The following is a 13,692-nucleotide window of genomic DNA, read 5'->3' as shown; positions in this document are numbered from 1 at the left end:
TTTCAGTAATGTGTACATAAAATCACAATTTGTAACTGACTGAAATTACTAAAATATTCTTTCATTTAGGTTTTGAAAGTAGTTGTAGTAATGGAGTAATATCAAACAAAGCACATCAGTCCTACTGTCATAGTAAACACCAGTCCGCCAGTTTGAATGTACCTGAACTCAATAACATAAATGTATCAAGATCACAGCAAGTTAACAGCTATACCAGGTGAGTAATCTTCCAAACAGATGTGTCTGGTCCACCCTGATGCTAATCTTTCTCACAAACATTTCTGTTTTGCACTGTAGAGAGTGCAGTTTTATATGGATTTTTAGTACCCAGACATGTGTTTTTGAGTTCTCACTAATAGTTCATAAAATGATGGTGGTGATGGGAATTACTTTTCTCACTATTTTTCATTAAATGTAATGTTATACTTTCACTTTCAAGATTCAGTACAATACTACACATGTACCGTTCCATTAAATGAGTACATTGGGAAAAGGCAAATTATTTTAACGGTGGCAGTTAGGGTCATCAGTTTTGGTTCTCAGACCAGCTCCTTCTGGCTGTCAAACTTTCCCTTCATCTATTGGTCTGGTATAACTTGCTGTTCAGAGTAAAGATTTTCCACCCAAATCAATGGCCTTATTATTTTGAAGGCTTTCAAAATGTGATTTCTAATTTGAAAAGTGTGTAAAATTGTCACTTTTTTACTCAGATTTGCCCCCGTGCCTATTCAAAATCATGTGAGGATTTTAGTGATAAATGTATTCACTGCTTTTTATTTGCTTTAGCATCCACAGTTACCACAGAAGATTTAGTGAACTATGGATTCTCTTCTATCCAGTACATAACCACAATGGCTTGCAATAAGCACCAGATGTGTGCAGTCTCTTTGCTTTCAATGGGCTTGCATATGTTGGAGGTGGTAATTCCAAAATGATATATTGCATAGGTATAATTGAGCCTAATTTGCCCTGTTGAATGTTTATTACTGGTGCTGTGTGAAATGAAAAGAACCAGGCTTGAGAGTTCAGGAAGAGTTTACAGGCCTAGCAGGTAGTTTTAAAAGTAAATGCTTTCCCTCTATTTATGATAAAGAAACTATTGTGATGTCAAATATGGAACTTCTTCGACTGCTTGCACATCTCCATTCCATATTAGATGTGTGCGCGCCCCGCACACAGTTGCCAGAATTTTTTTCCCTCAGTGGTACTCGTCGGGATGGCTTTAGTACTTTCTGTTGTTGCATACTTATGGCATGGTATAAGGGGTCTGGCCAACTCCACACCCTCTGTTTCTTCTTATCACCCGTGTGATGGTCATTGTAGCTTCACCTCTTGCTTCAGCAGGCTACATTCACTGGTTCTCATTTGTCACTCCATCCCTTCCTTTTTTCTTCTTCCCAGTAGTTTTCTCAGTTTGGATTTTAGTTAGTATTTGTAAATAGTTAGTTGGACTATCACTGCGGTAGCAGAGCTTCCTCTGCTCCCAGAGCCGGGCATGCCTCGATCTGTAGGCTTCAAGCCCTGTGACTGCTGTGGCAAGGCTGTGCCTTTGAGCGACCCACACTCCAGTTGTCTAAAGTGCTTGGATGAGACTCATATCTGGGATCGCTGTCAGATCTGCCACCAGTTCAAGCTGCATATGAAGAGAGATTGGGAGACCAGGCTACAGTCCCTTTTGATGGAGGTGGTGCTCATATCCTCCTTTGAGCTGGTCATACTTGTCATCTAGTTCCTCAGCATCAGTATGGAATGTTCTGCCTCACTGTAAGGAATTCTCGGCAATGTTCCCCGTCACCAGTGCCAAGAAAGAAACAGAAGAAGCAGCTGGTCAATGGGGGTGTTCCCCATCCCTGCTAGCATTGAAGCAGGCTTCCCCACCTCAGCACTGATCCCAGATCCTTGGCACCTACCCTTGGAACTGATGGGTACTGCACCTCTGTGGTCCCCAGATGAGGGCTAGTCAGAGGTGGAGTCATGCACCCAGCCATGGAATCCATACTAATACCCCTCCCCCCCCAGCCCTACACAATGGGGGATCCCAGTGTGGGGGTACCTCTGAGTGCATGGACCAGTGGGCACTGGCCTTATGCAAATGCAGTGGCTGTTCTGGAACCCATGGGACTTCCCCTCTAGTCGCTCTTATTCAGTGGTGTCTTCATCTCACTGAGTGGCACCTGACCTGGACGCCGGTACCAACATTCAGGACCTGGATCTGTGCAGTGCAGAGGAAGAGGAGGAGGAACTCCTGCCGATGCAAGCCTTCTCTTCCCCCAGATGAAGCAGTATCAGGGCCAGGCACGTCACCCATCCTTCCCCCAGGGAGCTCATCAGGAGCTGTTGAAGAGGGTGGCCTCAAACCTAGGACAGGAAGTGGAGGTAGCAAAAGAGTCCTCCCACAGCCTAGTAGACATCTTGGCCACAGTGGGCCCCGTCAAAGGTGGCTTTCCCTCTTAGTGAATCCATTATGGGTCCAGTTAAAACCTTTTGGCAAACCCCATCCACTCAGCCCGCACACTTCAAAGAGGCCAAAAAAAGCATTGCAAAAGGTTGAGTACTTGTACTCTCCACGTCCCTGCAGGATCCCTGGTGTTGTTGGCAGCCAACAAAAGGGGCAGGCAGGGGCTGCAAGGAGCAACACCCAAAAGACTCAAAGAAATTAGACCTCTTTGGTTGAAAAGTTTATTCTACTGGTGATTTACAGCATCGCATCTCCAACCAACAGGCATTGCTAGGGAGATACAACTTTAACGTCTGGGACTATGTCAAAATTTAAGGACTTGCTCCTTCAGGAATTCAGGCAGGAATTCTCCACTCTGGTGGAAGAAGAGAAAGCGATAGCCAGGGCTTCCTTGCAAGCTGCCCTAGAAGCAGCGGATGTGGCAGTCAGATCTATGGCCTCTGCAGTGGCCATGTGAAGGTGCTCTTGGCTACAGTTTCAACAACCCCTTCAGGATTTCCCATTTGAAGTGTCCTTGCTTTTCTCAAATGTGAAGCTCCACGGCCTGAAGGACTCCAGAGCCACCCTCAAGTCCCTGGGTCTCTATGCCATGGCACCTTCGAAGAAACATTTGAGGCCCCAATGTGTTGGGGACAATGCTGGAATATCTGCTTTATCTGAAACAGCAAAGTCTAGAAATTTCATCAATTTAAATTACATCTCACAGCGATTTCAGCATTCCACCTCAGGTGGATGACCAACCAGTTTTCTCACATGAAACTGTTTCCTCAAGGGCTTAGAAAAGTATACCCACAGATTCAGGAGCCCATTCCTCTGTGGGACCTAAACTTGGTCCTGTCAAAGCTCATGGGCCCTCCCTTTGAGCCCCTGGCATCATACCTCGTCATACCTTTTCTGGAAAGTGGATTTTCTGGTAGCAGTTATATTGGCCAGGAGGGTCTCAGAGATGAAGGCCCTTACATCAGAACCGCTGTACAGGGCCTTTCTTAAGGACAATGTACAGCTCTGCCTTCACCCTGCGTTTCTACCAAAGGTAGTTTCACAGTAATTAGGCTGTTTTCCTGCCAGTTTTCTTTCCAAATCACATACGAATAGGGAGGAGCAGTGCCTCCACACACTGGATGTTAGATGTGCCCTAGTGTTCTATATAGAAAAGACAAAACCATTCCATAGATCAAGGGTTCTCAACCTTTTTCTGAGGCCTCCACTACATGCTATAAAAACTCCAGGGCCCAGCAGAGGTTGTGGGGGAGGCCTCGGGGCTCAGGACTTGGGGTTTGCCCCATAGCTCTGGCTTCAGCCGTGTGGAGGGGTGTTAGGACTTGGGACTCCAGCTTCAGCCCTTCGGTGGGGCTTGTGGCTTTAGCCTTGGGGGGAGCGCTGGGGCTTGGGGCTCCCCGCAGCTCCATGCCCGGTTTCTGCCCTGTGGTGGCACTGGGGTTGTGGTGCTTGGCTTTAGCCACAGGGTCCTGTGGCCCCCTGAAACCAGCTCATGGCCTCCAGTAGAGAATCACTGCCGTAGATGCACACAGCTCTGTGTGGCAATAACAGACAGACAGAGACAATGAAAGCCCTACCCGTTTTGGCTCGGAAGATTTCATCTTGGATCCACGTCTTGCATTCGTATGTGCTATGAGTAGGCGGGTGTCTCTCCACCAAACATTCTGACTGCCCATTCCATGAAGGCACATGCTTCCTCAGCAGCATTCCTGGCCCATGTACCAGTCCAGGCCATTTGCAGAGCGGTGACTTGGTGGTTGGCGCATACATTTTCTTCCCACTATGCCATCACCCAGCAAGGTAGGGATGACGCTGGTGATGGTTGAGGTGTGTTGCGATCCACATGTCCATGAACTCTGAATCTACCTCCTGCGTTACTGCTTGAGTCACCTAACATGGAATGGACATGTGCAAGCACTCAAAGTAAAAAATGGTTACTAATCTTTCCATAACTGTTGTTCATTCAAATGTGTTTCACATGTCCATTCCATGACCCACTGTCCTACCCTTCTGTCAGAGTTGGCTGTCAAGAAGGAACAGAGAGTATGGGGTCGGCTGGACCCCTTTATACTGCGCCACAAGTGCATGGCACCAGTGTGCGCTAGAGCTGACCTGATGGGTACCACTGAAGGGAAAAAATTCCAGTGACTTAGGAATGGACATGTGCAACTCATCGTAGAACAGCAGTTGTGGAAAGGTTAGTAACCGTTTTTTCCAGAACAAGCTATATTCCTCAATGCTAGTATTCCGATTATGGGAGTTATCCCACCGAGTCTCTGTAATACCAGTTTTCATAATTTTCTTCATATACTATGACTTCCAGTTCATCCTGCTTGGTTCCCATTTTATACAGGCATTAAAGATATTTTGCAGACTGCACAGTTATTTTTTTCCTTGCTTTTTTTTAATGCTTTTTTTCCCTAGTTCCTTCTCCAGAAATTAGAAAAGTAGTGTAAACAGATGAGGTTCCAAAAAAACAAAACAAAAAAAAAACGCTTTGTTTCAAGGAAGTGTTTTGTCTTAGCAATTGTCTCCATGAAACTCCAAATTTGTGAACTCCAGCTTTGTGAACGCCAAGCCATCTTTTGAAGCTTTTTGTAAGATGGAGGTGCTTCTTTGGCTGTTACAGCCCATTTACAAGTGGTTTTGTTTTGTTTTTTTCCCCCTCCTGACTGAGCTGAGTACTCCTTAGTAATGGACTTAGTAATAAACTGTAAACTTGTAAACTGGATTTCTTCCAGCCTGAAAAGGAATGTCTGAGAGGAAGTCCATCTTTAAACAGTGCTTTTCATAATTGATGATCGAATGAGATGGTGTGTGCAGTTACTATGGATCATATTTTTAAAGGCATTAGACATTGACAATCAATGCTTAACGTGCCTAAATTTTGAAAATAAGATTTAGGCTCGTAAATCATTTAAATGTTGCAATGCTTCAATACTTTTAAAAATGTGAGTGAGAGGCCACAGCCCTTGAAGGCACACAGGTGTACTCAACCAGAGCACATGCAGCTTCAAAAGAGTGCTTTTGTCAAGTGCCATGAGCAGAGATGTCATGCAGTCTTGTGCTCCATGTGTGTTTTCTGAACAAGATTTTTTCATGTGTCTTGTGCATGCTTTGGCAGACAGGGTTTTAGTTCTTTTCCCCAGTCCTGTTCCTCTACCCTCCCTTTTGGTCCTGGTACTGCTTTCCAGTCTGAGTGAATAATGTATGGACTGAAACTTGCTGAAAGAACTGTATTATTTTGCCTACAGCTGGTGTGCTCCAAATATGCTTCATGCTCGCTTGCCCTTTTGTGTGCAAAATAAAATACAGAACTGGAATAGCAGATTTTTTTCAGCCGTTGAAGGATATTTCCTACACTTATGACCAAGCTCAACCCACATTAGAATCCATGTATAATTATCAGGAATCCTAGAAATCTGTTTGCCACAGAAAAATGCAGAATTTGTGTTTTTACAGAGAATCTTTAGTTTTTCCGTTTAGTGAGAAAATAAAAACATACACAGTAGAACCCTGTTTATCCGATTCTCCATTATCCAGCTTTCCATATAACCAAAGCTGGGCTGAAGCTCTCTGGATTATTCAAATTTTTGATTACCCAATCTGGCCTCAATCCCAATAAGATCTGATAAACAGGGTTCCCGCTCTATCAATAAAACATTATGTTCAACTGATACCTATATATGTATTGTGGCTAGAGAAACTGAAGTTCAGTGTTTCATTTTAATCGTGGAAAAATGCAGATTTTTTTATTTTTTATCAGAGAATTATTTTTTTGATAACAGAAAACTGGGAACTCTGTTTTTAATTATATCTATATTAGCTATATAAATAACGTATTTTAACAAATTTCACAACAAAGTAGTAAAATTAACTTTTTACATCTCTTAGAGATCTGTATTTCCTCATGCTGCGTGTTAAAGTATTTCACATCGGCTGTTGGCTTGGGGTAATCCCAAATGCCTGATGTCTCTGTGTAGTTATTTGCTGTGAATAAATCTGTGATTTATTATTACTTATTCAATTTCCTATGTTCAAAAGGTGATATTTTGACTAGGGGAGACAGGGAATTGTTAAGGTGAAATTGTAAAGTTGAGAAGCAAACCTAAATATTTCTGAGATTAGTGATGCATTTTTCCCCTTTTCTCAGCAGTGATGTAGACATGGAAACAGATCACTACTCCAATGGGGTTGCAGAGACTTCATCCAATGGCTTCCTAAATGGTAGTTCTAAACATGATCACGAAATGGAAGAATGTGACACAGAAATGGGTCTGCAGTGATATTTCTTACATTTTTAATAAAAAGTGATGGCAACAAGGTTATGTTTTTACTTGCAATGCTTCCCAAATTGAAAATTAGTGACATAACTGAAATCTTAACTTTGCATTTTGCTAGTATTGTTCTATATGTAAATCTCATAGCTACTTTATCTGGGAGATGTTAATCTGAAAACAAGCCTGTGGGGGCCGGGATGTTGTAATAGGTTTTTTGAAAAATAACATCAAATAACCAGCACATAACTTTGGTTGGAAACCATCATGCTTTTTGTTTAGTTCATTCATGTTAACAGTGAATTTTCCCCTCTGAAAACTCAACACTCATTATACCAATACAAGGTGAGTGAGGTAATATCCGTTATTGGACCAACTTCTGTTGGTGTGAGACTAGTTTTTGAGCTTACACAGAGCTGTCTTCTTCAGGTGTGGGAAACTAACTCAGTGTCGCTGCTAAATAAAAGACTTAAACAGATTGTTTAACATAAATAGTTAACGCGTATTTCAAGGGACCATTCAAGATTTAGTGGCCTACTCCTCCATAAATCCAATGACTCTGTTCAGTCCATGACTTTTAGTGTCTAGCAGAGTTATTAATTTAAGTTCCCAGGCTTATCTTTTTAAAGTGTTGTCCAGGTTCCCTTCGAGGATGAGGACTGAGACGTCAGATACAGAGTGATCGCTTTCTGAAAAGTGTTCACCCACAGGTGATATGGTGTCTTTGTCTTTCATCATTTTACTGTGAGAGTTCACTTGAGAGTGTTGTGATTGTCTGGTTTTATCCACATAGTTGTTGTTGGGACATTTAGTGCACTGAATGAGGTGCACCACATATTGATAGGCATGTGTAGGACCCATGGATCTTGAAAGCTGTGTTGTGCAGAGGTGTTGATCATTGTAGCAGTGGAGATATATGTCTGCAGGTTTTGCATCTGTTCTGGCAGGGTCTGGTGCTTCTTTGAGTTGATGTCCTGGTCTGTGGGGAGCTTGCTTCTGATGATGAGCTTGCAAAGATTGGGGGGTTGTTTGAAGGCCAGAAAAGGGGTTTAGGAAAGATTTTCTTTCAGTATCGGGTCTCCAAAATGGACTGTACCAAGGAACTTAAGGTATTGGGGAAATGTTTTAGGACAATCTTATTTTCCCTAGGGACAGAGACAGGAAAAGTTGATAAGAGATTGAAATGGTTCTGCTTTTCACCAAAGAAATTTTTTTTATTTTCCACATTTGACTAAGCTACTTTTTAAGGTAGGACTATATTCTTTGTAAAAATCGCCCAGTCTTTCTTACTCATCAGATCTGTTCTGTGTTCACACATATCTGTTGACTTTAGTGACATAAGTTTAACTGCTTTTTTAGAGCCAGCACAGCTAAGAGGAAATTAACTAAATTTCAATTATAGGGCCTATCAAAAGTACCTGTGTAACCATGCTGAAGGTTACATAGGTGTACATTGGCCATAATTTGGACTAAATTTTTCATATTGGTCATGTGTGAGAAAAAAAGAATCCATCTTGACAGTCAAGTCCTGTATTTGCAGGGCTTCCTGTTGGAAAAACATATTTTTACTTAAAGTGAGACAAACATTTGGAATTTTTTAGTAGACTTAGAGTACAGCAGCTCTTCAAACTGCTCCAGTCTCAGAGCATACACTAGTATTCTGCAGCTTCTGTAGTAAACTAACATGTTGTTTCATTAGCCAACACAGTACTTCTGTTCCCAGCACTGAAAGAGTCTCATCTGAATTTCCAGTCTTATCCTGTATATTATATGGCTGAAATTGGATCTCAAGATCTAGTTTGTGTTCGAAAAACCACTTCTTTACTGTCTTGCAGCCTTTTCCACAGAGGCTTTCTCTGATAGACATGAAACAGCTGCACAGGTCACAGAGTTGCTTTTTAAAATTTAGTTGTTTACAGCCTCTGGAAAATGAAGTCTTAGACTGGGCTCCAGCTAGCAACATACATCACTACTTGAAGACTCATTTCATTTCTGTAAAAGAAATGTGGCTCCTTGGACTACCCAAAATACTTTACACATCACAGTTTGAAAACTATTTTATGGTATTTAACTCTTTCCAGTTTCTCTGTAGTATTAGGTACATATGAAAGTGTGATTGAAGTAGCCAGAGGTCTGTTTTGGAGGTGACAATTCACTTACCTAATATAATTATGGTAAAAATGGCTTAATTTGCTGGACACTGAATTAAAAGCTAGACTGATATTATCACAAGCAAGTTCTGTACAGACTAGACTATTTTTAAAGGGGAAGGGGAGGATGGCTTTGTGGCTAAAGCACAAGTCAGAGTTGCAGATCTTAATTCTGTTCCATAGTCTTCTGTATAATCTTAAAGAACCCAAGGTACAGAGAAGTTTAGCTGACTTCTTATCTGTAAAACTAGGTATAACACTAATCTCATAACATACTGAAATTAATTAATGTTCATAAAGTGCTTTAAGATCCCTTGATAAAAGCATTAGAAGTTGGAAGTCAGTTGTAATTGTGCCAATTTTTAATCTTTATTGTTTACAAATAAGATTTAAAAATCCTCCCATTTTTAGCCTGTACTCTTCTGATCTCAGACTTAAGATTACTTGAGAGTTATGCCTGCTGTAATACTTCTAGCTTTTTTCCCAATGGGTCCTGTTGATTCTTAATAGCTATGAAGTGACAGTGGACTTGAAGGAATAAAGTATGTTTCTGGGGTTAGCTATGTAACAACGTCTGAGTTGTTAACCTCAAGTGTTTTGACAGTTCAGAATTTTCAATGCTGGGTGCTTATGTGAACACGCAACTGAAATTTTTTTCCCCCCTAGTAGAGAGTAGGCTTCCTCATTAGGCTTGGTCTATGCACAGTGTTTCACCAGTTTAACTAAAAGTGTCTTTAAACCAGTGCAGAACTCTGTTTGGATACTCTGAACTTGATTTTTGAACCTGCCTTATAGCAGTTCAGCTTGTCATTAAATTTACTCCAATGCAAGATAAATCGATAAGAGCATCTATGAGGTTTTTTGCCATTTTAACTAAATCTGCTGAACTAATGCAATTTCAGTATGTAGAGGCTTTAGTAATTATTTAAATAACTCCACAGCTGTGTGCTAAACACTAAGCATATTGTGCCAAGAATCCTAGTCCTGAATTGCTTTCATATCTGAAATACCACATATATGCTCCTGATTAAATAAATTAATCAGTTAGCATAAAGTCACTAATACCATAGGTTTTTATTGCCATACTGTATTAGTGATGATGATTTGTCATTCTTGCAGAAGTTGATTCAAGTCAGTTAAGACGTCAGCTGTGTGGAGGTAGCCAGGCGGCCGTGGAAAGAATGATCCATTTTGGAAGAGAATTGCAGGCAATGAGTGAACAGCTAAGGAGAGAATGTGGCAAAAACACAACAAATAAGAAAATGCTAAAGGTATGGTAATATTTTACTTCAGTATTTTCGGTGACTGCACTTCCAAATGGAAATTTGCAATATATATAGTGCATTAACCAAAGCTAGCTTTTCGCTTAATTTTTTTTCATGAAAATGAGAAGCTACTGCAATATTTTTCTGTTCTGAGGAACATGGCTTTCCATCTTGTGTGTACAGCAGTCTTATAGTATAAATACATAAGGTGAACATCTCTTACAATAAGTGAGAGATGTTGAAAGTTATCTTTAAAATGCAAAGAATTAAAAGTACAAGGCACACAGTCTCCTCATGTACAACAAATCAAATAGTTGTCTCCCAGGAAAGCTGGAATGTGGACTACCTAGGTGCCATTTACAGTTCCAGTAGAATAAATATTGGACCCAGTGAAGCAGCAAAATATAAAGGGTGCTCTATCAAGGGAGAACACACGTGCCTGAAGTATGATGTAATGGTTTGTTCTCTTGGGTTGAGTGAGGAGCACAGAGAAGATCTTTTTGTCAGCTGTTTTTTCTTGTAAAAAGCAGATGGAGAAATTAGTTACATGAGACTATGATGGAAAATAATTCCCATGCAAAAACTATATTAAGTTTTGCTCGCTGAAACCAGCTATTATAAACGCAGTTTTTAAATCTCTTTTGCTCTCCGTCACCAAACACTTTTAATCTGTCACCTTTTCACACATTGAAAACAACACTTTTTAAAGGTTTTTCTAATACTATGAACTTTCAGGGTGGCTAAATGGCATGAGTTCAATTTTCTCAACTACAGTATTGGGCATATGCCATAATTAAGGCTGCAGGACTGTCACAGAAGTCATGGATTCCGTGACTGTGACCTTCACAGCTGCAGGGGCTGGTGCAGCTGATCTCAAGGCTGCCTGAGTGGGAGGCCGTGGGGACCACTGGGGCAGGAGTGATTAGCAACTGGCTCCAGGGCGACCCTGGAGGCAGTCAGAGAGCTGTCACTGGGGGCCTTGGAGCAGCCAGCTGCTGGAGCAGGGGCCAGCTGTTGACCCTGGGACTCCCCCAGTGCAGTGGTGCCTCCAGGAGAAACTAAGATTTAGTCGAGGGTATTTTTAGTAAAAGTCAGAGACAGGTCACAGGCCATGAACTTTTGTTTATTGCCTGTGACCTGTCCATGACTTTTACTAAAAATATCCCTGAGTAAATCTTATCCTTAGCCATAATCATATTGTGTCCCTGTATCGCTGATTTATTAACACAGTGCATTTGCAGCCACCTTTATAGTAGAAAGCTAAATTTTAGTTCTAGATTAGAATGAATGAGGAAAATAGCTGTGAATTTTAGATAGAAACAAAACTAAATACTAATCTTCCAACAGGATGCTTTCAGTTTACTTGCATATTCGGATCCTTGGAGCAGTCCAGTTGGAAACCAACTTGACCCAATACAAAGAGAACCTGTGTGCTCTGTTCTTAATAGTGCAATACTAGGTAAGTCTTTATGCTTTTATGCTTAATGGCATGTTTATTCAGGTAAGTGGTGCTGTACACAGAAATGACTGCATTCCCTAGACACCCAGCCCTTTGCAAGAATTCAGCAAGTTGTATAGTTGAATAACCACTGTACCTGTATTCATGGAAGTACCTGAAATAAATTGTAAACCAGAGTTTTGAAAGACTTAAATGTTTTAAACCCATAGCACAATGGACAATTTAAAAAAAAAAACCTGGGCGGACTACATCAGTGACTTACTGACAGTGCACCACAGAAGAGAGCAAATAAAATTCTGTGATGTTGCTTTTGCGGTAGTTTATCACAAAATCCTGATATTGGGGGTCCAAGTCCTCATTCATGGTATTAGTGCCACAATTATATTGCTTGGCTTCTGTCAGAACCGTGTACTAGAGTACATGTGCTTTCACCATTAAAGTCAGCAATTTTTCACATTACTACAGTGGTATTTGATGATCGCAATGCAGTTGTTTCATCTATAGGCAATGCGGTAGTATCAGAAATCATTCTGTGGTAACTTGGTAAATGACGACATAAGAGCAACCACAGTTCATCATACAGCAAGACTGTCTGATAAATATCAAGAACCTGATGTACAAAGGGAATTTATCAGGTTAACTATTTCAAACAATTAGTAATATTATGAATTGTGCATCTATTATACATGCAAACTTGCCTAAATCTCAGATTTTCAGTTTTACTGTATTGGTGTATGATGTGTGAAACTGGGTAGATCTTTGATCTGTTCCGGTATGCCAACTCCATTCCTAGTACTGGATTAAAGTGATTTACATTCCTAATATTAAAAAGCAACCTTAATTCGTGAATATTATTACCTATTACACATCTGCGTTGTTGAATCTTTTCAGAGACCCACAATCTGCCAAAGCAGCCACCACTTGCCCTAGCAATGGGACAGGCTTCACAGTGTCTAGGATTGATGGCACGTTCGGGAATTGGATCATGTGCATTTGCCACAGTGGAAGACTATCTACACTAGCTGTGCATTTGAAGATCTCAAGTATGTATTGGGGTTTATTCAACATGGAGGTAGATCAGCTCTGCTGACTGGAATTTGGATCTTTTAATTATGTACTAAGGACAGGTCTGTCGCTTTACGTTGCTTCCTAGTTTACAGCATGATGCAAATGATTTTCTAACTTAGTGTTAGGAGAAATTTTCCATCTTTAACCTCTTAGACAACTAAGAGTTAAGTATCAGACATCCAAATTGACAAATACAAATTCTTTAAATGATTGTCCAAAACAAACCAAAAATCCTACTACCTTGAGGTGGGGCAGAAGAATAGAAAATGTTGTGGATGTGTTAGCATGTGGGTGATGTAAGCTTCAAGCAGGATGACTTGCCAACCTCCATCCTCATTATTACATAGTTCAATCAGTGTAACTTGCAAAATACATAAACACCTGGCAGTTTGGATATATAGTGTTGATGGAAAGAAATATTTTTAATGTGTACTGTAAAACTTGAAATACTCAGGAGCTGAGTGAATGTTTGTTGCTACTTACAATCCCTACCTGTTGATCTTAGTAGTTTTTGTTTTAACATGGTCTTTTCAACTTTCTTTGTTTAACTATGGACAACTTCTGTTATAGACTCACCAGTTTAACTGTTGTATAATAACAGTATTACATGTCACAGTGTGGTTACGACCTATTTATATAAAAACCAAATATTAGTCAATTTACAGTCTTAATTTAATCTTTGTACACCTTGCATTTTTAAAAGTGCTTAAATGAGTACTATATTGCAATAAAATGTAGTGATATCATAATTAACCAGCCATTAAAAACTTACTTCTACAGATATTAGTAGCATGGATTTGTATGCTACACTGATTCTCCTTTATGTTCTAGCTTTTGAAACTGATGTGAATTTTTAGATCACTTAAACTATGTACAGGACAGAAGCATCAAGTGGTTGTAGAAAATGAAAATAATGCCTGCTTCTTAGGGCTGGTCTACACTACAGAGTTTTGTCGACAAAACCCTAGAGGTGACACACTGAAATGCCCCTCCCACCAATGTAACCTCCCCTGCT

General features: G+C 40.6%; 1 protein-coding gene across 5 annotated transcripts in view; it reads left to right on the top strand.

Annotated features, from left to right (window-relative positions):
• RANBP9 (RAN binding protein 9) overlaps nucleotides 1–13,483 on the top strand; it is a 59,414-nt gene extending 45,931 nt beyond the window's left edge. Inside the window, exons 10-14 of one of the 5 annotated variants that reach the window (XM_067537616.1) lie at nucleotides 70–217; nucleotides 6,615–6,685; nucleotides 10,005–10,156; nucleotides 11,498–11,609; nucleotides 12,501–13,483. In XM_067537616.1, coding sequence (XP_067393717.1) covers nucleotides 70–217; nucleotides 6,615–6,685; nucleotides 10,005–10,156; nucleotides 11,498–11,609; nucleotides 12,501–12,631 — 614 coding nt within the window. In that variant the 3' untranslated portion in view covers nucleotides 12,632–13,483. Of the gene's footprint in view, nucleotides 1–69; nucleotides 218–6,611; nucleotides 6,783–10,004; nucleotides 10,157–11,497; nucleotides 11,610–12,500 lie in introns of those variants that run through there. The other 4 variants (XM_067537615.1, XM_067537613.1, XM_067537612.1 and 1 more) reach the window with 4 other exon arrangements.
• The last annotated feature ends 209 nt before the right edge of the window (nucleotides 13,484–13,692 follow it).

This window comes from Emydura macquarii, unplaced genomic scaffold, assembly GCF_026122565.2.
Source record: "Emydura macquarii macquarii isolate MOO-44397 ecotype Brisbane River unplaced genomic scaffold, CSIRO-AGI_Emac_v2 contig_431, whole genome shotgun sequence".
Classification (NCBI taxonomy): domain Eukaryota; kingdom Metazoa; phylum Chordata; order Testudines; family Chelidae; genus Emydura; species Emydura macquarii.
This window is presented reverse-complemented; position numbering and strand designations above follow the sequence as displayed.